General features: G+C 41.6%; 1 protein-coding gene across 1 annotated transcript in view; it reads left to right on the forward strand.

Moving 5' to 3' along the window:
* Positions 1 to 24,430, forward strand: part of polrmt (polymerase (RNA) mitochondrial (DNA directed)) — a 59,054-nt gene that overhangs the window by 29,535 nt on the left and 5,089 nt on the right. The window contains exons 16-20 of the mRNA XM_020612282.1: positions 8,267 to 8,319; positions 17,028 to 17,126; positions 17,243 to 17,315; positions 19,183 to 19,274; positions 23,442 to 23,512. Coding sequence (XP_020467938.1) covers positions 8,267 to 8,319; positions 17,028 to 17,126; positions 17,243 to 17,315; positions 19,183 to 19,274; positions 23,442 to 23,512 — 388 coding nt within the window. The remainder of the gene's footprint in view (positions 1 to 8,266; positions 8,320 to 17,027; positions 17,127 to 17,242; positions 17,316 to 19,182; positions 19,275 to 23,441; positions 23,513 to 24,430) is intronic.

Genomic DNA, 24,430 nt, shown 5'->3' on the forward strand with positions numbered 1-24,430 from the left:
CTCCTCAGGAAGTACAGCCGCCGCTGGGCCTTCTTGACCAGCTGTGTGGTGTTAAGTGTCCAAGTGAGGTCCTCACTGATGTGGACACCCAGGTATTTGAAGCTGCTCACCCTCTCCACCTTGAGCCCCCAGATGAACAGTGGCTGATGAGATCTCCTCTCCTTCCTCATGTCCACTATCATCTCCTTCGTCTTGTTTGTGTTGAGGGTGAGATTATTGTCCTTGCACCACGACACCAGACCAGCCACCTCCCTCCTGTAGGTTGCTTCGTCCCCGCCAGTGATGCAACCAATGTTTTTCTTAATAGAAACCCCTGTGTGTACTAGCTTAGTGCTGGTATATTATGTAATATGTGCTAGATTTGACCTATAATTACCATGAGCTACTAAGTTGCTTTGGATCATCACTCTCACTATAATCATCATTTCACACTGTAATTTCCACTCATTATATGTCATTGGACTTAGATGGAATTTCTGATTAAGCTAATGATAAATCAGGGAGGTTGGTTAGCCATAGGCATATAGTAGGCCCGTTCACACACAAGCTGAGTGAGTATTTGCACACAATTTGTAAGAGCACAATTTGTAAGGGGGGCTGTGGCTCAGGAGGTAGAGCGGGTTGTTTCCTAGGAAGGAGGTTTGCATGCTGAATGTCCCAGAGGAATAGCTGTTCGATTCCCGGCTTGTCCAGTCAACATGTCGAAGTGTCCTTGAGCAAGACACTAAAGCCCCAGTTGCTCCTGGTGATAACACCGGTGTGTGAATGTGTGAGTGTTTGTGAGTGTGAATGGCTGAATAGTGTGAAAGAGTGCTGTAATGCATAGAAAAGGGCTATACAAGTATAAGACCATTTACTCAACCTTGGTTTTTGACACAGACAACTTTTAAGTTAAACTCAAATTATTCGTCTTATTTTTGTGCCTGCTCTTTCAATTCAGTCTCTCCTCTTTTTGTTTCTGTTTCTTCAGCTCCACAAGCTCCCTAATATGATTATTGTCTCAGTGTTCTCATTTCAGAACACCCAGTCTATCATGGAGGTTTGCATGCTGAATGTCCCAGCTGGGCTTTCCAAATCTTGATAGGTTTGGTGTAGGAGTGAACCACTGATGGTGTGTTGTGATTGTTGTAAGTGGCCCAATATTAATGGGCTTCAACAAGTGCATTACAGTTGTCTGTCACTATGGAGCTCCTGCCAGTAGCATGTCTTGGACATACAACTATCTGCCAGCAGATAATGTGCTTTTGTTAGTACACAGAAAAAGACAGTATATGTGTGATTATATAAAACCCAGTCTGACCTCTAATATTCTTAAGTTCATTAACTGAGTAAAAGGAGGAGACCCATGTAGCATATGCAAAGCATAAGCAGATAGATAGCTCATAGGCTGACCCAGCATGCTGTCTGCTTTTTTTAGTATGACATCAAGCAGAAGGTTGGCTTAGAGTGGGAGTGACACCTCATAAGCAGGTGCAAGAGAGCGAGGGTGACAGATGGTGAGTCCCCTGATGGTGTATCTCTCTCAGAGGATATAGTAGGGTACCTTCCCTTGATTGATCAGCTTTTTTAACATCCTGCAGGGACAAGGTGGCTGATTAGCCTCTGCATTTTCAGGGCTGATAGTTGAATAAATGAATGAATGAAGAGATGATTTCATGGATGAATGAGGTTTTATCTTATGGTTCGCTGATAGCTTTCTTCTTTCCCTCCACTAATTCTCTAATCCAGTTGCATCACTGGGCAACAAAAATGAAACTAACTTGCAGAAAGGTCACCCTTTCCACCGTGTAGTTGGATTAAATTCAATCTCCCAGTCTCCTCTCTGCCTCTTAACTTTAACTCCAAGGCCACAGTGTCATTAGTAATTAGACTCTGGATAGAATGGGAAAATGAAGTGTGAAGCACAGTAAGAAAACCAGTAAATGGGGAGAAAGTAGCTACACTAGCATCATATCACACTGGAACATGTGTGCATCTATGCATTTTGGCTTGTTTTGCTCTTTTCAGCGTGTCAACAGAGATGAGTGCACATGCTGACCTGTGCAATCGTCTATGGCCGATGTGAGGTAGGATGGAGTATCTGAATGGAGCATACATCAAGGAGGATGCTTACCAGGATTTGGAGATACTAATCAGATCAGGGGTCACTCTGGCCAAGGTTCCTTGTTTATTTTTCATCCCCCATCCCAGGCAAGGTTACAGTGAAATCTCAGCCTCAGCGGAGAGTAACACAAGGGAGTTGTCATTTGGGTTTTACTGGATTTGTGAGTTTATAGCATGACTGAAAGGTTTTGATTTAATGTCCTTTATGTGTCCTTTGGGTTTTGGTGGTAATTTGTGATTTCCCAGGACAGTTGAACTTGATGCATAATTTTTGATTAGTACAGTTCAAGACAGTAAAGAACAGTAAATGCTTCTGGGAATACAAAAATAGTGCACTGTCAACATTAATAAGCAGTTAAACACCTTTGTTTTGTGTTTCTTCATAGTTTTGTATCCCTTGTTAGTCATTTTGCATGTCTTGGTTGTCTTCATTGGTGTTTTTGTCTCTGTAGAGTTTTTAAGCATGTTTCTCTTGTCATTGTCCTTTTATAGTCATTTCAGTCTCATTGTGGTTGTTTTGTCAACCTTGAATATCTCATTGTAGTTTATTTAATGTCTTCATTTAGTCATTTTACCACTCTTTCTGGATATTTTGCATCTCCTTCTACTTGACCCTTTGGACACCTGGTTCTGCATCTGCAAGGCTAGATTAGTAATTTATTTATAAAACTAATGACAAACCCGTTACAGAATTTGGTTTCTATTTCCAGTTTGATGTGGCTACATCTGTAGTACTGTAAGAGATGCTGTGCTCTGTCTCGATTCTTTTTCCTTTCTATAGAAGCAGGATTACAGTAGAGGTAGATCAAGTCTTGAGGCATGTACAATCAGAACGAGCCTACTTTTCTTTCTAATTCTGGGGAACTATGTATCTCTAAATGTCGGTGTGATGCCCTCCAATGCCTCCTTTTGCCTTGTAACAGGAGCAAGCTGTTCCCAGGAGTACCGTGATGTTTCGTTGATCTTTCAGAATCTTGTGGCATTTTGGGGTGAAATAATGAATGCAGTTTGAGATTCAAGGACACCACCAAGAGGTAGACAAAGAAAGTTTGATAGAAAGAAGGTCTGGAAAAGGTCAGTGGAAGTGTGGTGAGAGTCAGGGGTGTATGGGAGTCTGCAGATATCTTTGTCTGCCTTCAGGAGGAGAAGATGAGGTAGATGATCAGGTGACTCAGAACAGCAGAAGGAGGTGTGTAACATATAGTTCAGAACTGCTAACACTTGAGTAGATGAGACGGGTGGGGATTCCCCTCTTGTCAACGTGGCTTATTTACTGATGGATGTTGTATCCTTGACCATCTGTACTACAGCTCTAAGGTGGTTTAGACCACAGGAGCCTGCTCCCCACAGACGCACAGCTGGATTAACCAAGGCCTCATTTATCACAGCCTCAGTTTGAGTTAGGTCAGGTACACAGATCATGTGCATATGCCTCATAATGAATAGGTGTACAGCATATGGTACTGACCTAATTTACAGTGTGGCAGTTCATTACTAACATCAAAGGGTAACCTCCACTTCTTTCACCCTCACCTCTTTTTATTCCCATCACAGCCTCTCCTTTCCGTCCATCAAACCAGAGTATTAGGACACAGAGATGTGATGTTAAGAAGGAAATGATGGGCAGGTCCCCCAGATCCTTTTAGAACAATGATGTAGGAGATAGAAGCTGTGGCAGAAACTAATGGGGTTTCACCATACTATGCTTCTGTTTTAAAACCAGTCTTGATAATTATGTGATTCTGTCATTCATCACACAGGGACCTTTAAAGCAATCGACCTGAACCACCAAGCAGAGTAGTTCACTGGCCCCTGAAGCTAATTTTTAATGTAGTTCATTCATGGAACATACAGCTAATAATATCAGTGTTTGATTTTAAAACAGAGCTGTCATACAGAAGTATTAATTACATTTAGACTGCAGAGATTTCAACTATAAAGTAGAAAAAATTAACTTAAAGCATGGATCAGGCCATATGTTTTTGTGTGAACCCAAACCATGCCAGAGAGTGTGGTGTCTGACCCCAACCCGATAAACTTGTAGTATATAATGTCCGAGCCCACACATAGTTGAGTCTGTATGGTGTTTTCCCCCTTATCATTAAACGAAGCAGACATTCGACTGCCCCATTATCTAGCCTAAAGTTTGACCTACATCAAATGTAGGATGGATATCCTGGACCCAAAGATAAATCTGTGAACAGCAATTTTCAAGTCTTGCCACAGATTCTCAATAGGATTTAGGTCTGGACTTTGACTGGGCCATTCTAACACATGAATAAACTTTGATCTAAACCATTCCACTGTAGCTCTAGCTGTATGTTTAGGGTCGTTGTCCTGCTGGAAGGGGAAACTCTGCCCCCGTCCTAAGTCTTTTGCAGCTTCTATGGTGCTGCCACCACCACGTTTCACGGTGGGGATGATGTGTTCAGGTTGATGTGCAGTGTTAGGTTTCCACCACACATAGCGTTTTGCATGTAGACCAAAAAGTTCAATTTTGGTCTCATCTGACCAGAGCACCTTCTTCCACATGTTTACTGTGTCCCCTACATGGCTGTGGGAAACTACAAACAGGACTTCTTATTGCTTTCTTTCAACAATGGCTTTCTTCTTGCCACTCTTCTATAAAAGCCAGATTTGTGGAGTACATGACTGATAGTTGAACTGTGGACAGATTGTCCCACCTGAGCTGTGGATCTCTGCAGCTCCTCCAGAGTTACCATGGGCCTCTTGTCTGCTTCTCTGATTAATGCTCTCCTTGTCCGTCCCATCAGTTTAGGTGGACGGCCATGTCTTGGTAGGTTTGCAGTTGTGCCATACACTTTCCATTTTCGGATGATAGATTAAACAGTGCTCCATGAGATGTTCAAAGCTTGTGATATGTTTTTATAAGCTAATCCTGCTTTAAACTTCTCCACAACTTTATCCCTGATCTGTCTGGTGTGTTCCTTAGTCTTCATTATGCTGTTTGTTCACTAATGTTCTCTAACAAACCTCTGAGGCCTTCACAGAACAGCTGTATTTATACTAAGGTTGAATTACACACAGGTGGACTCTATTTACTAATTAGGTGACTTCTGAAGGCAGTTGGTTGCACTGGATTTATTTAGGGATATGAGAGTAAAGGGGGCTGAATACATAGGCATGCCACACTTTTTAGATTTTTATTTGTAAAAAATCTTGAAGATGATGTATCATTTTCCTTCCACTTCACAATTATGCAATACTTTGTGTTAGTCTATCACATAAAATCCCAATAAAATACATTTAGGTTTGTGGTTGTAATGTGAAAAAAATGTGGAAAAGCTCAAGGGGTATGAATACTTTTGCAAAGCACTGTAGATAAAACAAAGTTATGATGACCATTAGTGTCCACACTCCCTCAGGCGTCCCTGTGCGAGCCTATTTTTACCTGGAGATACAACAAACAAATCTTTTGTTGTGATCATGGATAAATCTTGGTTGGAACAATAGCTAAAGGTAATGATGTCAGTTGACGTTTTACAATAAAAGCACTTTTTAAATTCAGAGTATTGATCTATGTATGTGTCTGTAGCCCTTCAAATGTACAGTGGCTTCAGAACCCTTCACCTATTGTTCACTTGATTGTGCAGTATTATATAGTTAGTTTTAAAGGGATAAAATTGCCATTTTTTTTTATCATTCTGTACTCAATGACGAGAAATGACACTGTGAAAAGCTGATTTCAGAATTTTTATTATGCTTCCTGGAATAGCCACTGCTGGAGGCATTATGATTTCAGGCTGGCCGACTGGCCCATTCTTGTGAGCATATCTCAGGAAGGCCTTGAGGGAATTTCTTCAAATTCAACACAAATGTCCACTTTGACTCAAGAATGAACTCATTAGATTTTGGTGGTCAGAGGTCACTGTGACCGTCTGTCCGTTCCCATGAATTTCACTGGTTGGCGGAGACATATAACCGTGAAGCAGTAATTCTAGTTTATAAGTTAATTAAAAATCAAAAACTGGAATCTCTCATTTACTAAACTATTCAGACCATTAATTAAGTATAAGTTATTTTGACAGCAGTTACAGTGTAAAGGCTGTGATGAATGAGACCTTGGGCAAATATGGCAACATTCTTCATTTGAAATTATATCTACAACACAATTAAATGTGCAAAAAAGTGAGGGGATCTGAATACTTTTTGAAGCCACTGTAAGTGAAATGGAAAAACATTTTTTCATCAAATCTGCTTTCCATTGCGGTGGAAAAAGAAAATGTGTTCAAGCAGAGTAACAGACATAGAGACTCTTGGATACATTAATATAAGCCGGTCGTATCTCTTTCTTGATAGGAGCCTGTTGTTCCCACCCACGCATGGTTCCAGGGTTCAGAGAAAAACTGCCCTGCCACAGATGCCTTGGCATGTCTAACTGAACGGACCACTCCAGCCTTGGGAGATTAGACTGCAAAGTCTTTTCTCCATTAAGAACAACTCTGTGTAAGGGCTTGGGTGTTGGTCTTAGAGAGTATATGGAAGAAGTGTTGGAATGATGAAAACAGTGGCGATCAAACGGAGGCATTTGCCCAGTGCCCTGGCTGTGTGCATACACTGGCAAATAACTGTATGTTCTTTTTTGCTGAAGGTTGGTTACTGGGATTAAGTGGATAAAGGTTCTATAGAAGTTACTCCTAAGAAATAGTAGAGGTTGCATAATTGTAATTCAGTTAAGTAAATCTAATAGAACCATGATTGATTACCACCTACTTTTAATAAGCTGTAATTTTGTGGCATACTCTTGATGGACATTATGAGATTAGTATGAAATGGTCACACCCACTTCTCACTGTCCAAGAAGCTTCTCATGCGTTATTTTTGAATCCGTAATTTGATACTCTCAGCAACCAACGTGGTTTAACATTTATGTTTATTAGTGGTGGTGGCAAAATGTGTAAAACTGCTTTTTCACTTTTCCTCTGCATTCTGCATAAAGCTGAGGCACCTGGAGTCAACCACTTTTACTTTCAAGTTCTCACTGGCATCATGTGTTTTGTTATAAAATATGATATTGCATTCACTGTATCCCTGCTTCTATTTGAGCTCTTATTACATGTATGCTGGAGTGTTAGGATGGTAATGTTACCTCTTCAAATGGTGGAAAAGGTCTGTTGTGTTTCCTGTTGGTCAGGTCACCTGCTGCTTATCTGGCTTTACTGAACCATTTTAAAATAAAAGATGCTATGTGGCTTGTTTGTCCTGTGCGGCTGTCTGAGGGTCTGTTGCAGTAACCACACTTATTAAGGAGTAGTCAAGTGCCCACTTCTGTGACATGTTTCCAGTAATTGCCACAGTGTCCAAGTGCTGGTGAAGACATACAATGTGGGGGAGTTATCACAGCTCACTGGGACCTTTTTTGAGTTAGACGTCCTTTCCCTCCAATACATATTCTGTAAATGGTGTAATTGAGCCCAGAACAACACAAAGGTCAGATCAAGCATATAGTTTTACAGTCTTATGAATATACATTTGTAAGCAGGGAGGAGGAATTTTACATAACAGACATAGGATGATCTTATTTTTGAATTCTTTCTGTCTTGTTAAAATGTTTGATTTCTCAAAGTCATAACCTAATCTGCTGATTATTGTTGGTTATAATACTGGCTTATACAGTAGGTGCACTACCATCAACAACTGGACTGGTGTGTCACACTAGACTGTGGAGAACTGTGGGATAAACGTAGAAGCAGTATTAGGAGAATTATGCATCATGTGCATGCCCATTGTACTGTGTTGGTGTTTGTCCGACATCTCTACACACTTAACTATTATATAAATTAATAATGAAGGTTAATTAGTTACAGTAGTTTTGTACCTGTTTTAGGGAAGCTGCATCATGCTTATAATTAGTAAAATGTTTTGTGCCTGCATTACATGGGAAATAATCTAGAGGGACATAATTTCATGTGTGCTGTCCTTCAGAATGTCATTTGTTACCTTAGAAAGCTTTGTAATCTTGACTAGAATCTGTGAGTGATGGGTTTTTGGAGAAGGAAATAAATTTAAGCAGCTCGTTTTAATCTTTATTCTAACACACATTAGTTAGTAGGCATGTCTAGACCTCAGGTTACTACTATCATCCTGGTGGAAGTACAATTATTAACCTTTTATTTCTTTGTCTTTTGTTTTGTCTGTCTAGCTGAAGAGTGTCATGCAACACATCAACCTCCAGATCAGTCATGACTCCAAAATGTAAGTCCTCCTGCAGCCAAGAGAACCTGGCTGCAGACAGGATGGTGGACTGCCGACCCCGGCAGCAAGTAGTTGATACAAGCCAGATGCTGTTGACCTTGGTTGATTCACAGCTGAGGTTGACCGTGTAGAAATTTTGGGCATGATTCACCTTCTTGTCTGCAGCCACGTCCCTGCCCCTGCAGCTGATGTTTATTTTTGTCTTTCACCACTCTCATACTAACACTGACTCACAAAAGATGTAATGTTACCAATTTAATTCTTTGATGGCACTCATTGACATTTCATGTTGAAATATAACCAGTCAGTTTGATATCAGTGACCTGGAACAAGGACGGGACATAGTTGGTGAGAGCAGCTCTTTCATCTTGTCACTGGCATTAGTGAGTTTGCAGTTGCATGTTTTAAAATGTAACTTCAGAACACCTGACTACTTTCTCTGTAGCTTTTAGAGGTAGATGAAATTACAAAGTAGAGCTCTTGAGGCAATTAGCTTACATTTTCCAGTACTGTCTCCAAAGTTCCTGTCTGCAGCAGATATTTTCCCTAATTGTCTGCTCAAACTCGGGTGTACCCTTGCATTTGTCATAAAGCATGAAATGCCATTAGAACTGTTTGGAAACTTTGAAAGCAGAGTTTTACATTTACAGTTTTCACTGTAATAAGTTTGACTGATCTTTCTATAACAGAAATTAGTGCCATGCATAGATGTATCAAAAAACTATTATGCATTGAAAAAGTGTTTTTGGGCTGAAGAATATGTGACTGAAGACAAGAAATGCAGCAATGAATATGTGAGAAACGGTGAACAATAAATTCCAGTTTTCTTTTATAATTAGAAGTACTTTTTGTATTTAACTTGTATGGCATAATTTAACATAAATGCAGTACAAAATTCCAGTAATGGATGAAATTACAGTATATAGAAGTAATTCAGATTAATATAAAAAAAAATATGCATATAATTTTGTCATTGTGTCTTGATAGAGTGAGGCAAATAAGTATTTGATACACTGGCGATTTTTCAAGTTTTCCCACTTAAAGAGAATGGACAGATCTGTAATTTTCATCGTAGGTACACCTCAACGGTGAGAGACAGAATCTACAAAAAAAATCCAGAAAATCACATTGTTAGATTTTTAAATAATTTATTTCCATTTTATTGCATGAAATAAGTATTTGATACAATAGAAAAATAGAATTTAAAATTTGGTACTGAAACCTTTGTTTACAATTACAGAGGTCAGATGTTTCCTGTAGTTCTTGACCAGGTTTGCACACACTGCAGCAGGGATTTTGGCCCACTCCTCCATACAGGTCTTCTCCAGATCTTTCAGGTTTTGGGGCTGTTGCTGGGCAACACGGAGTTTCAGCTCCCTCCATAGGTTTTCTATTGGGTTCAGGTCTGGAGACTGGCTAGGCCACTCCAGGACCTTGAAATGCTTTTTACGGAGCCACTCCTTAGTTGCCCTGGCTGTGTGTTTGGGGTCATTGTCATGCTGGAAGACCCAGCCACGACCCATCTTCAATGCTCTTACTGACTTCACAGTTGGGGCGGTGTTCTTGGGATTGCACTCATCCTACCTCTTCCTCCAAACACGGCGAGTGGAGTTTATACCAAAAAGTTCTATTTTGGTCTCATCTGACCACATGGCCTTCTCCCATGCCTCCTCTGGATCATCCAGATGGTCTTTGGCAAACTTCAAACGGGCCTGGACATGTGCTGGCTTGAGCAGAGGGACTTTGCGTGCGCTGCAGGATTTTAAGCCATGATGGTGTAGTGTGTTACTAATGGTAACCGTTGAGACTGCGGTCCCAGCTTTCTTCAGGTCATTGACCAGGTCCTCTCGTGTAGTTCTAGGCTGATCCCTCACCTTTCTCACGATCAGTGATACTCCACGAGGCGAGATCTTGCATGGAACCCCAGTCCGAGGGAGACTGACAGCCATCTTGAATTTCTTCCATTGTCTAATAATTGCACCAACAGTTGTTGCCTACTCACCAGGCTGTTTGACTATTGTCCTGTAGCCCATCCCAGTCTTGTGCAGGTCTACAATTTTGTCCCTAGTGTCCTTAGACAGCTCTTTGGTCTTGCCCATAGTGGAGAAGTTGGAGTCTGATAGATTGAGTGTGTGGACAGGTGTCTTTTATACAGGTAATGAGTTCAAACTGGTGCAATTAATACAGGCAATGAGTGGAGGATAGGAGGGCTTCTTAAAGACAAACTTGCTGGTTGGTAGGTGATCAAATACTTATTTCATGCAATAAAATGGAAATAAATTATTTCAAAATCTAACAATGTGATTTTCTGGAATTTTTTTGGGGGTAGATTCTGTCTCTCACAGTTGGTGTACCTATGATGAAAATTACAGATCTGTCCATTCTCTGTAAGTGGGAAAACTTGAAAAATCAGCAGTGTATCAAATACTTATTTGTCCCACTGTAAGTAGGACCTCATCCCCATATACAGATGGCTCAGTATACTGTAGAGCTAAAAATGCATTTGTTATACTGGAGTTATGCATGACAGACAACAGAGAAGCTGTAGCCTTTTGTGTTGATAGGTTCATTTGAGTAGGTTGAGATTTTAATGTGTGAGTGAACTCAACACATTTTACACTATATCCTTATAGTCTGGCACTTGATAGCCAGTGTCTGCACCTCCTTTTCCACTGGTGATGATTTTTTTTTCTTCAGTATTTCTGACCTTTTGGGAGAAAGAAGGCCATTAGATCCCTTTAGGAAGTGTGGATGACCACTCATCATAGTGAGCTAAATGAGAAGGATGCCTAGATAGAGTTGTAACAAAAAAGAGAGAGGAAGAGTGATAGATGTAAGCAGAGGACAAAAAGAGATGGCGATGGGGAGTTGAGAAATGACGTGTTGACAGTGATGTCAAAGACTGACAGCCCTCCCCTCTGACATCTACTGTATGAGACAGATCCAGCAGTATGAATACTGAAACATCAGGCAAAGAGGGGACAGTGACGCATAGAAAGGCTTTCTCCTGTGTAACTTGAAATTCGTTGTCAAAGAGAGCACCAGTGGCTCACAGGGTGACATTCTGAGCCAAACTTTACTTTATCTTCTTCTGCTTTTTCTTCCACTGAGACACTTGTACTTAATTAAAAATCCTAAAAACTTTGTTCACCATTAAATAATGTAAATACAGGCATAGATGGAGCACAAGGTGACAACCTTAAAGTCCTTTTCTTTTTCCATTTTTTGCTTTTTCCTCTGTCCCTGACTATCCAAGTCTCCTACTAGCAGTTGAAAAAAAACCTAAGTGCTAAGTTCCATGCCAACCTTGAGTACCACTGGTGATATGAACATTCAGCTTTATAGGGAGAACAGTTGCACTTCAGAGAGCACTGGTTGGTAACCCATTGAGTATTGACTGTGCACCTTTCCACTGTCAGACCTATGGGATTTAAAGGTGACAGGTTTGTTTTGTGTGCGCATGTACTGTACAGTTGGTGTGAGACAGGGGAAAAGGAAAAAGACAAAGGCAGTCTTGTTCGAAGTGCTGCTAGCCAAGTGTGCAAAACATGTTCTAAGAATGTTGTTTTTATTCAGCTCAAATCCAGAATTAAAAAGCCTGACGTTTCCAAGCCAAAAATAAAACAGACAGAAGGAAAACAAGAATGGCAGACAGACATGGTGTAACTGTTTGTGTGTGTGTGTGTGTGTGTGTGTGTGTGTGTGTGTGTGTGTGTGTGTGTGTGTGTGTGTGTGTGTGTGTGTGTGTGTGTGTGTGTGTGTGTGTGTGTGTGTGTCTTAGCTTTGGGTTTAGCTCAGGCTCTCTCCGCTCTGTCTGCATTCCCATTAGAAGAACGTTCTGGTCTGTGGCAGAGGATTTGAATATCACAGGCTCAGGGGTAATGCGAACATGGGGATACAGATTGGCAGGATGTTTTTTTTACTGCCAGTTCCATCATCAGTAGCAGCAACATTGCATTTATTTTATGACTTCAGTATTTGCATGCTCTCATTGTGACCTTTGTATAGAAAGTGTAGAGCCAGGGAGTCCCCTGAGGCTCTTCATAGAAAATAACTGCTGATGTGAAATCACATTTTGACTTCTCATAGCAGGGAAGACACAGGTGGCCTGATTCTGTCTTGAAGTAACAGAACCCGCCACTTCAAAAGCTCACCAACACTTCTTATCTGGTGTGATAGGTTTTTTTGATATGTATCGCAGTTTGCACAAAAAAACGACATAAAAATGACAATATGTGTCAAAGACATTATTGTCTGGAAAAATCATTGTGGGACATAATACGTTTGATGACTTCTTGAATTTGGGGGCATGAATATGTCTATCCAATCAAATGTGATTTGGGGTGGCTAGCTAAGCCTCCCCATCATATAAAGCCATGCTGGACCATTAGCTTGATGGTCTTTATCATATCACACTGTATTTGCTCAGCTATGACCACTTTTGAGGGATCCATGTAAAGAATGTTATTTATATGTATTATTATGGTCAAATATGCTCTAATTTTAATTTCACTGTGACTTTAAAAATGTCTTTTTAACATGGTAACTTTAAAGGAACAATCTGGTGTCTAAGTTTTATACCCGTTAAATGAAAGCATATTAAAATTTTGAATGCTGGAAAACTGAATTAAACACTGAGAGTAGATGCTGCACATAAGTAACTGCTTAGTACAACATTATTTGCATTTTTCCTTTTAATGGCGGTCATTGTTACTCGCGCTCTCATTTGTTGTTTTACTTTGCTTTTTTGGTTTTGTGCAACTCATCCCGGATTACTTTTATCAGAGAAGAACTGTTAAATATCAGACAACTCACACCGAACTACCTTTCTCCAATTTTTGCGAACGAACAATGCTGTATGGACATTCTGATCGGAGGTGCAGCTGCCATATACGGGACCTGGAAAAAATGCCGCCGTAGAAAGCGAGCAGGCACCTTTGTGAGGATACGCCAGAAAGGGACACAGACTCCACTCCCGTCTATCCACCTAGCAAATGTCTGCTCCCTAGCCAACAATTCTTCTCGTCAACAGGACAAACTCTGACTTTGCACGCTCTGCTGCTTTATGCTTCACGGAGACCTGGCTCAGCGACTCCATCGCGAACAGCACGATACAAGTACCAGGTTCCAGGTGTACAGAGCGGATCGCGTAACGGAGCTGTCTGGGAAAATGAGAGGAGGTGGAATCTGTCTCTACATAAATGAAGGTTGGTGCTCTGATGTCACAGTGCTACAGAGGATATGCAAGACGGACTTAGAGACTCTCTTTATCAGTTGCAAACCTGTTTATTCTCCCCGAGAATTTAACTCTTTCATTCTAATCAGAGTGTACCTAAGACTGCAGGCCCACGCTAGCGCACTACAGCTCCTGGCCGAACAGATAACTAGGTGGAGCTAGAATATCCCGACTCCCCACTCATTGTTCAGGGTACTTGAACAGAGCAAATCTCACAAACTGCCCAAATACAGACAGCATGTCACCTGTCCCGTCAAAGACAAAATCACATTGGACAGATTATACAGATTTGTACAGGTCTCTATTTTTAAGTACTCTATTTTTATTCGTATATCTCATTTCAGTGAGCATTCCTTTGTTTGTCTGCATTGTTTACTGCCTGTTTATACTGCTTATTTTGCATTGTTTACACTGTTTGTTGCTTGTTAATACTGCTAATACTTATTTTGTTATATTACACAGCCTTATGCTGGTTTACCGTTTAATTGCCCCTTGCATGGGGATATGTACATACACATTGAGAGCCGATGTACCAGAGTTAAATTCCTCATGTGTCCAACACACCTGGCCAATAAAGCAGATTCTGATTATGATCCGGTCCACCGCACAGCCCTCAGACTTTCAGATGACTGTATGGTCCATCTTATTCTAACCTACAGGCAGAAACTTAAAGCTGCGAAGCCTGTGGTCAAAACAGTGAAGAGCTGGACTGAGGAGGATAAATCAGAGCTACAGGCATACTTTGAATGCACAGACTGGAGTGTATTTGAGACTGCAGCTACAGACTTGGACGAACTCACTGACACTGTCATTTTATATCAGATTTTGTGAGGATGTGTGTGTGTGCTCAACAAGTCCTTCTGCACAACAAAAACAACAACAACAACAAGTCCTGGTTTACAGCCAGACTCAAGCAGCTTCGTCGTGCCAAAGAGGAGACCTACAGATGGGGGGGGACAGGACTCTGTACAGCCAGGCCAGGAACACACTGACAAGAGACATCAGAGCAGCAAAGAGGAGCTACTCTGAAAAGCTGAAAGCCCAGTTTCAACCAGCGACCCCTCGTCTCTGTGGAGAAGACTGAAAAGCATCACTGGCTATAGGAAACCATCCCCCACTGCTGTGGAGGACCGTCAACTAGCAGACGACCTGAATGTGTTCTACTGCAGGTTTGACAAACAACACTCCCCCCTCACCCTCTCCACCTCGGATTCAGCAGCTGCTCCCATGGCAATCACCATCCTTACCTCCAGCCCCCCACCTCTAAGGATCTGTGAAAAGGATGTGTGGCTTCTTTAAAAAAAACAAAGGATCAGAAAAGCACCAGGCCCAGATGGTGTGACCCCCTCCTGCCTGAAAGTGTGTGCTGATCAGCTGGCCCCACCTTCACACTCATCTTCAACAGGTCACTGAAGCTGTGTGAACTCCCCACCTGCTTCAAATGCTCCACCATCCTTCCAGTCCCCAAGATAACTTCCATCAGTAGACTGAACGTCCACAGACCTGTCGCCCTGACATCTGTAGTTATGAAGTCCTTTGAAAGACTGGTGTTGGCCCACCTGAAGGACATCGTAGACCCCCTGTTAAACCCCCCGCAGTTTGCCTTCTGGGCAAACAGGCCAGTGGACGATACAGTTAACATGGTACAGCATTACATCCTGCAACACCTTGACTCCCCAGGGACCTATGCACGGGCCTTCTTTGTGGACTTCAGCTTGGCATTCAACATCATCATCCCAGACATCCTCCACTCCAAATTGACCCAGCTCACTGTGCCTGCCCCCACCTGTCAGTGGATTACTAGCTTTCTGACAGACAGGAAGCAGCAGGCGAGGCTGCAGAAAACCACGTCCAGCACCTGGACAGTCAGCACAGGCGTCTCACAGGGATGCGTGCTCTCCCCTCTGCTGTTTTCATTCTACACCAATGACTGCATCTCGAAGGAACCCTCTGTCAAGCTCCTAAAGTTTGCAGATGATACAATGGTCATTGGTCTCATCTGAGACAGTGATGAGTCAGCCTACAGACGGGAGGTTGAGCAGCTGGTCACGTGGTGTAGTCACAACAACCTGGAGGTGAACATGCACAAAACAGTGGAGATGACAGTGGACTTCAGGAACCTTCAGGAACCCTTACCCCCCCCCCCCCACCATACTTGGCCGCACTGTAACAACTGTATCAGCAGTGAAGTCCTACAAGTTCCTGAGCCCTCCCAGGACCTGAAGTGCACGGCACGTCCAACATCAGGACCATCACCAATAAGGCACAGCAAAGGATGTACTTCCTGCGCCAGCTCAGGAAGTTTGACCTGCCCCAGGAGCTGCTGATACAGTTCTACAGAAGAATCATCGAGCATGCACCTCTATCACTGTCTGGTTTGGCTCAGCAATCAAACAAGACAAGTACAGACTTCAGCGGACACTTAGGACTGCAGAAAAGGTCATTGGACCTGCCCTCCATGGAGGACCTGTATACCTCATGGGTCAAAAGGAGGGCGGAGAGAATCACTGCAGACCCCTCACACTCTGGACACAATCTGTTTGAACTCCTCCCCTCTGGACGGTGTTACAGGTCACTGTGCACCAAGACAAACCAGGCACAGGGACAGTTTCTTCCCCCAGGCCATCACTCTGATGAACACTTAACCAACGACAGTAGGATTGGACAATAACCCTCAGTGCAATACCTGTAAATATACATTGTACAGATTATACAGATTTGTGCAGATCACTAGTTTTAAGTACTCTGTTTTCATTCCTACATCTGTTAATGCTTCTTTTGTTATACCAGCCTTGTGTTGGTTTACTCTTTACTTGCCCCTTGCATGGGGATATGTACATGCACATTGAGAACTGATGTACCAGAGTCTAATTCCTCGTGTGTCCGACACACCTGGCCAGTGAAGCTGCTTCTGATTCTGAAGTATGTTGCACACACAAGGAATTTGTTTCCGGTACAGAACCGAGGCAGCCATCTGCGGTGCCAACTCACACGGATGGCTTTAACCATCGGGGGCAACTTGGGGGTTCAGTGTCTTGCCCAAGGACACTTCAACATGTGGACTGCAGGCACTGGGATTCGACCCTCCAACCCTCTGTTTGGGTGATGACTGCTCTACCCACTGAATCACAGTCGCCCCCAATACTTATAAACATGTCCAAACACGCATCCCAGCCTTTACCTGCATAGCATGTCATATGTAAAAACACTCTTAAAACTAGTGATTATTATTCAGTGGTTACTAACACGTGATATCTAAACTCCTTTCCTAAACTTAAAAAGAAACCAGAATCTAGCATTTCTAACTATGCTTCTGAGAATCACCAACATGGTTCATAATGAGGCCATGATATATTTCTGAGACAGTTTGGCTGAAACATACTTTTGTGTTAGAAAACATTTAGGTACAGGAACCACTACAGAAAGAACAGATGTGTTTTCATATGTCTGTGCTTTGGCTTTGTCTCCTCAGGAAGCCAGACACAATTAAACAGAAGAATGCCTTCCCACCAAACTTCATTCACTCTCTGGACTCCACACACATGATGCTCACTGCTCTCCACTGCTATAGGTATATGCATTTTTTAATATCTGTTTTTAATACCTTTTTTCTGTGCCACTCTGTTCATTCTTTGTTTGGTTCCTCTGATTTCCATTCCTGCATCGAACTCTCTCCTCTCCTTTCAGTGCTGGTCTGACATTCGTCTCAGTTCATGACTGTTTCTGGACCCACGCCCTCACTGTGGACACCATGAACAAGGTATTACATTACAGTACAGTCTTAATTTACTCCTGCCTGTCCAGATTCTTTCACCATTCCCTGTACTTTTCATCCTTTCACAGCTGTTTCCATCCCATCTCCTTGTATATACCATTGGCCTTTTGTATTCCCCTTTTTTTTGCTGATGAATTGAAGTTAAAGGTGTCATTGCAAATCGGAGTCAGCTCCTCTTATCCAGGCTTCTCTTCATTTTTTTTTTTTTTTTGAGACAGAAGAATGGTTGTATAATTGGGAAAGTATAGAGCACTCAAGTTGTTTTTGCATTTTTACAGTGGATGCTCATTATAAGAAATATTTCTGTAGCATCATGCATGCTTGTGTTAAGGTAGAAACCTCTTTTTTGCAATACCAGTAAAACACACCTACACCTTATGTCTCATAAATCTTTATGCTGCTGACTGCAGGTACAGTAGCTCTATCAGTCAGAGCCTGTTATGTTGAATAACTACCCATCTGCCAAATCTAGACTGTCAACAGGCCCAGACTGAAACAGCGTAGAATAAAATAGACCACATTACCATAAAGCCCCAATTTTCTGTAGATGAAGTTTCAGCACACAGTCCCAGTTTTATGTGTTCACCCAATCTCAGAGGACCAAGTGAAGCAGTGCCCTCTCAGTACATTTATTCTCTCTCATATTCTGTTGTTGACATGTCAGTGTAGGAGCCCTAGCTCATTACATAGGTAACTGAACACAGCTGCAGGAAGGAGGTACAGTATTAAATGTCTTAGGCACATGAAACAGCCTTATTTTAATGACAACTCATCCTTCCACCTATTTTCTGAAATTCCCATCCTGTTACACAGGGTTGGAGTCTATCCTAGCATGCACTGGGTGAGAAGCAGGTTACACCCTGAACATGCTTCATAGACGGATACCCAAGACAGCTTATTGACATACATGTGCATGTGGGGCATAAAATACAGAGGAGGAGCTTTTGTTCTTCAAACTTCACAAACTGCAAAAGTAGTGAGTGGAAAATGTTCAAACTCCTGGTCAGTGTCTTGGATTCTAACGAGATGGTAGATGGTTTGGAACAAGAACTGGTGAGGAAACACCTGATTTAAGGTTGGACATTTTACACTGGTACATGTTTAACAAACAGTACATATGTTTATGCGAAGCTCAATGATCAATGCTTTGCTGATCAGTTTGACCTGTGTTGAGATTTTCAGTGTGAATAAAGTGACTACAGTCACTGTGCTCACAGTGCTGCCCAGACTTGGACCTAATTAACAGTGAGGTTCTCACTGCCCACAGTTCTCACCACCACATGTAGTGATGATTAGCATGACCAGCTTGTTTTACTGTCTGGAGTTCTATGTGTCACGTTACAGTAGCTAGCGAGAACTGCCTAATGTACAGAATAAGCTAAAGCAAAAAATTCAGTTTCACTGGTTTTTCAGTAAGTTTCTGTATTTGAGTACTTAAAATGACCATATGTAAGCTGTCTTTACATTGTGGCAGCATGCTTTCTAACCTATGCTGAGTGAATCTCCTTGAATGTTTGTAAATAGCAAACCCATCTGTGTCACATAATGATAATTTGCTGTTGGTAGAAAAAATGATATCACCTCTTTTTCCCAGGTAGGTTGTTGTATTGTCTTTTTCAACAGTGATGTAAATCAGATTCGCCCTGCACACGCCATTTTAGCCTGGATGCAGGAACAGAGAAGATATGTTGCTGTTTAAGTTGTGGGGATCTATTTGCCTGACTGGGGACAGACTGATGCTCATTCTCTCTCGCTACTTTCTGTCCTCTTACCCTGCACCCTATCATTATCAATTGTTCAGACTACAGTAATTCAGAGTACACTTTTCTTTGTCTCTCCCTCCTCCTGTCAGGTCTGCCGAGAACAATTTGTCGCCCTGCACAGCCAGCCAGTCCTTCAAGAGCTGTCCGACTACCTGCTACACAAATACATCGTTGCGCCCCCGTGAGTTTGCACACACATACGTCTCAGGAACAACACAGAAACAGGGATTATTGTCTTTTTATATTTTAGCAGCTTTTATTCTGGGACAAATAACTTGTCATACAGTTTTTACATGTTATGAAAACATAATGTAATAGTTACACATTAATATTTTTTACACTTTGTTACACCCCCATCTGCAGTCTGTCCTTTCTCTGTTTCTTACACAACAAATCATGATTGCCATCAGTTTCTGTCTATGTTTATGCTTATTATCTTTATAAAAAGTGATTAAAGCAAGTTTATTTCAATGAAGACATCTGTCTAAAATAAAACCTTTCCATTCTTTTAGAAAATGTGTAAAAGGAATCCATGTTTTTATTGGTTCAGGCTTGGATTATTATAATGCCCTCTATACTGGTATTAATCAAGCCTCTGTTTTACAACTTCAGTTGGGTCAGAATGCAGCAGCTCATCTTATAACAGGTGCATGCAAACGGGATCATATCACTCCAATCCTTTCTTCATTACACTGGCTCCCACTCTAGGATTGGTTTTAAAATACTGTTGTTTGTTTTTAAAGCTGTGAATGGTCTGGCACCCCCTTACCTTTCTGATCTTTTAAATTGCCACAATTCAATAAGGTCCTCAAACGAGCTGCTCCTGGAGGTCCCCATATCTAAGCCCTGTGACACACCAGGCCAACAGCCACGGTTTGACAGTCCGTGAGTGTCTGTTTACCTTGTCTTTCTGGTATGTGCCTCACTATTGACACTAGTTGGACCCTGTTGGCAGCTTTTCAGCCAATTCAGCATGTTGAATCACCAGCAGACCTTGTCGGTGCAAGTGACCACTGTAAAGCGAATCGGTGCAAGAGAGGAGAAAAGTTCAGGAACGCCCCTTCAGACTGTCTCTGTAGTATCCATGATTTCACATATTTAGTGATTTTAGTATTTTCTCCTCGTTGCCTCTGCAGGCTCCTCTCTTCTTCAACAGCCATTAGAAGCATCCATAAACAGCAGCTGTGTTGAATGACAGCTACTTTATTTACATTTGTATTTTTGCATTCTACCTCTTCTTCTTTCCCTTTCGAATGGCAAATACAGACACTGCCACCTGCTGGTAGGGAGACTTATTTTTGTCACACACGCGCATAGACCATATGTACTAGTTGGCTATTGGCTGCAGTCTGCACAGTGTGTTCAAGTGCCACTTTTTCAACACAACTGGCCCAGACAGTAGCAGACATGTGATTTTTAACCTTATATATTCTCATGCCAAAGCTTTTCCTGTGCTTGTTTGTGAGTTTAGGTTTAAAAGGGTTTTCTTTCCCTCTTTGTATCCTACTTCCTCCCCTCAGGCTGGGTTATGCTCATCATCAGACTGTATTTTTCTCTCTTTGGGATAATTGGATACCTTTTCCTCAGCCTTTACTCTGCACTTGCCCTTTTTGTTTTTCTGTCTCGCTCATATACACATAGACACATGACTGTTCCTTAAACCTTGCAAACAAATTTTTCAAACATGTCTACTCTACCAAGCATCAGAGACGAGGACTACAAAGTCACATTGGGTCACCTCAGTTGTCACAAGATTTTTTGTGTTCTGCTTATTATTCGTTCACTTAGATGTTTAACCTTCACTGTGCAGAGTTGGACACTAGAGGCTTACCACTTTTATCTGATGAAGGGGATCGTTTCTCTGTGCTCACCTTAAATCTCAGTTTAATGCATATGAGCATTAAACTGAGGCCAGTTATGGCTTAATGTAAAACTTACACAAATGTAATGTGGAAAGTTAAAACTTTTGGCGCACCTTCACTGAAAATGGTCTTAATGATGTAGCTGACACCTTGTGTTTAGTAAACTTTAAAACAAATATATTTGCTTATTCATAGATGACATTCTGTAGTTTTAAATGAGGCTGAAGAATTATATCTGCTTTTAAGAATTCTTATTTGGGTCATTTGACTTTTCAGACACAATCCTGTTCAATGGAGTATTTTAGGTGTCTTAAGATGTCTGGAGGGGACTGCAAATATAATCTGAATTTAATACTCTACCAAATGTTTTAACAACTGATTGTTTTTGATCATTTTGAGATATAGAAAAGATTTAAAGGTTGTATTGCATTGCTGCAGTCAGATGCAGTTGGTATGGTATGGTATGGTATGGTATACCCTGCGAATCAATGGACTCGGACTCCCCCCCAACAGTGCTATTGTACCATGTGCGGGTACTAAAAGGTTAAAATGCCATTTTGGGTATGCTATTCTATCCTCACACATAAACTGGTGCCACCTCTAGTGCATCACGTTAGAAGTCTTAATAATTAATTTTGAAATGCTAATTCAAGTGCAGCTACACTTGGGACTGGCTGTTGGGCCTGAAAATCAACTCGTATGTAACCTTATCAGTTCTTACTGTCACATCCAACTACAGTATTGTTCAAAATAATAGCAGTACAATGTGACTAACCAGAATAATCCAGGTTTTTAGTATATTTTTTATTGCTACATGGCAAACAAGTTACCAGTAGGTGCAGTAGATTCTCAGAAAGCAAACAAGACCCAGCATTCATGATATGCACGCTCTTAAGGCTGTGCAATTGGGCAATTAGTTGAAAGGGGTGTGTTCAAAAAAATAGCAGTGTGGCATTCAATCAGTGAGGTCATCAATTTTGTGAAATAACAGGTGTGAATCAGGTGGCCCCTATTTAAGGATGAAGCCAGCACTTGTTAAACATGCATTTGAAAGCCTGAGGAAAATGCGTCGTTCAAGACATTGTTCAGAAGAACAGCGTACTTTGATTAAAAAGTTGATTGGAGAGGGGAAAACCTATAAAGAGGTGCAAAAAATTATAGGCTGTTCAGCTAAAATGATCTCCAATGCCTTAAAATGGAGAGCAAAACCAGAGAGACGTGGAAGAAAACGGAAAACAACCATCAAAAGGGATCGAAGAATAACCAGAATGGCAAAGGCCCAGCCAATGATCAGCTCCAGGATGATCAAAGACAGTCTGGAGTTACCTGTAAGTACTGTGACAGTTAGAAGACGTCTGTGTGAAGCTAATCTATTTTCAAGAATCCCCCGCAAAGTCCCTCTGTTAAAAAAAAAGGCACGTGCAGAAGAGGTTACAATTTGCCAAAGAACACATCAACTGGCCTAAAGAGAAATGGAGGAACATTTTGTGGACTGATGAGAGTAAAATTGTTCTTTTTGGGTCCAAGGGCCACAGACAGTTTGTGAGACGACCCCCAAACTCTGAATTCAAGCCACAGTACACAGTGAAGACAGTGAAGCATGGTGGTGCAAGCATCATGATATGGGCATGTTTCTCCTACTATGGTGTTGGGCCTATTTATCGCATACCAGGGATCATGGATCAGTTTGCATATGTCAAAATACTTGAAGAGGTCATGTTGCCTTATGCTGAAGAGGACATGCCCTTGAAATGGTTGTTTCAACAAGACAATGACCCCAAACACACTAGTAAACGAGCAAAGTCTTGGTTCCAAACCAACAAAATTAATGTTATGGAGTGGCCAGCCCAATCCCCGGACCTTAATCCAATCGAGAACTTGTGGGGTGATATCAAAAATGCTGTTTCTGAAGCAAAACCAAGAAATGTAAATGAATTGTGGAATGTTGTTAAAGAATCATGGAGTGGAATAACAGCTGAAAGGTGCCACAAGTTGGTTGACTCCATGCCACACAGATGTGAAGCAGTTATAAAAAACTGTGGTCATACAACTAAATATTAGTTTAGTGATTCACAGGATTGCTAAATCCTAGAAACAAAAACGTTTGTACAACATAGTTTTGTGTTTGTACAGTCAACGGCAGACACTGCTATTTTTTTGAACACACCCCTTTCAACTAATTGCCCAATTGCACAGCCTTAAGAGCGTGCATATCATGAATGCTGGGTCTTGTTTGCTTTCTGAGAATCTACTGCACCTACTGGTAACTTGTTTGCCATGTAACAATAAAAAATATACTAAAAACCTGGATTATTCTGGTTAGTCACATTGTACTGCTATTATTTTGAACAATACTGTACCTGCTTATGGGACTAGCAGATCAGGTGAAGCCAATTCTGGGGCTGATATTTTGTAAAAGTTCAACTCTTTTTGACTCCTGCGAATTAGTGACGTCTTAACTTTTTTTTTCTCCTCCTCTGTGGCAGGACTGAGGCCAGGAACAAGTACCAAGAGTACAAGAAGCTGCTGCTGCTGCTGGCCAAAGTGCCCAGGACAGGTCAGTTTGTATGTAGGCCTGGGGTAACGTTGTGTGCATGTACCAGTTCACAGGGTGCTGTTGTCTTAATTGGGTTGAAGATGAGTTGTATGTCCTGAGGCTCTGTTTGAGGTTAGCAAAAGGCCTCTCTAATAGGATTGTTATTAAATTGGGTTCTTGCACAGTCATGTACTTTGCTTCCTGTTTTATAATTGGTTACTGTCATTGGTGTTTTGTGACTTTGGTACAGGAACCAATAGCACAACAACAGATACAGCTTGCTAATAGTTTCTTATTGCTTATACATTTATGCCACAGTTTGTAGCTGGTTGTGTAGTGATGTGAGTTGGCCAGATGTTGTATTCTGCCTACTGAACCTGGCATGAAAAGCCAGAGTTTTGCTAAAATCCTATTTTCAGTTCACGTTATGAGAGGTGTATTCACATCTGCCAGGTCTAGATTCCCCTGTTTTCCTTTGATGCCACTGCAAGTGTCTGTTGTTCACAGTGGAGATAGTGAACAGCAGTCTATTGGTCAGATGGATGGAGGTTGTGCTGTTATGCAGCGCGTTTCTCCATCTGTACACTTACTGTCTGCTTGGCACAGACAGCTGCACTCTATAAATTGATTACTGTTAATTATGTCCCTCCTCTGCATAATCAGGCTATGTAGTTGAGATCAGTCAGGTGTACTCCTGAAAGGTGCGTGTATCAGTGTGTGTATGTGTGTCCCTTAATGCTCACTGTATCCAGCATTCAACATGAGACCCTTATAATCTTCACTGTGAAGGATCCAGAACTTATTATTAAGGTGAACCAGGTTTCACTGTGTAATCCAGCACAAAGTGCATTCATGACCATACATCTGGTGGAAAAACACAGGAAAGGACACTGCTGTAGACATTATTGTCTAACTTTGAGCGCGAGCCTCTAGTGACGC

Source organism: Monopterus albus, unplaced genomic scaffold (genome assembly GCF_001952655.1).
Source record: "Monopterus albus unplaced genomic scaffold, M_albus_1.0 scaffold122.1, whole genome shotgun sequence".
NCBI classification, from domain to species: Eukaryota; Metazoa; Chordata; class Actinopteri; order Synbranchiformes; family Synbranchidae; genus Monopterus; species Monopterus albus.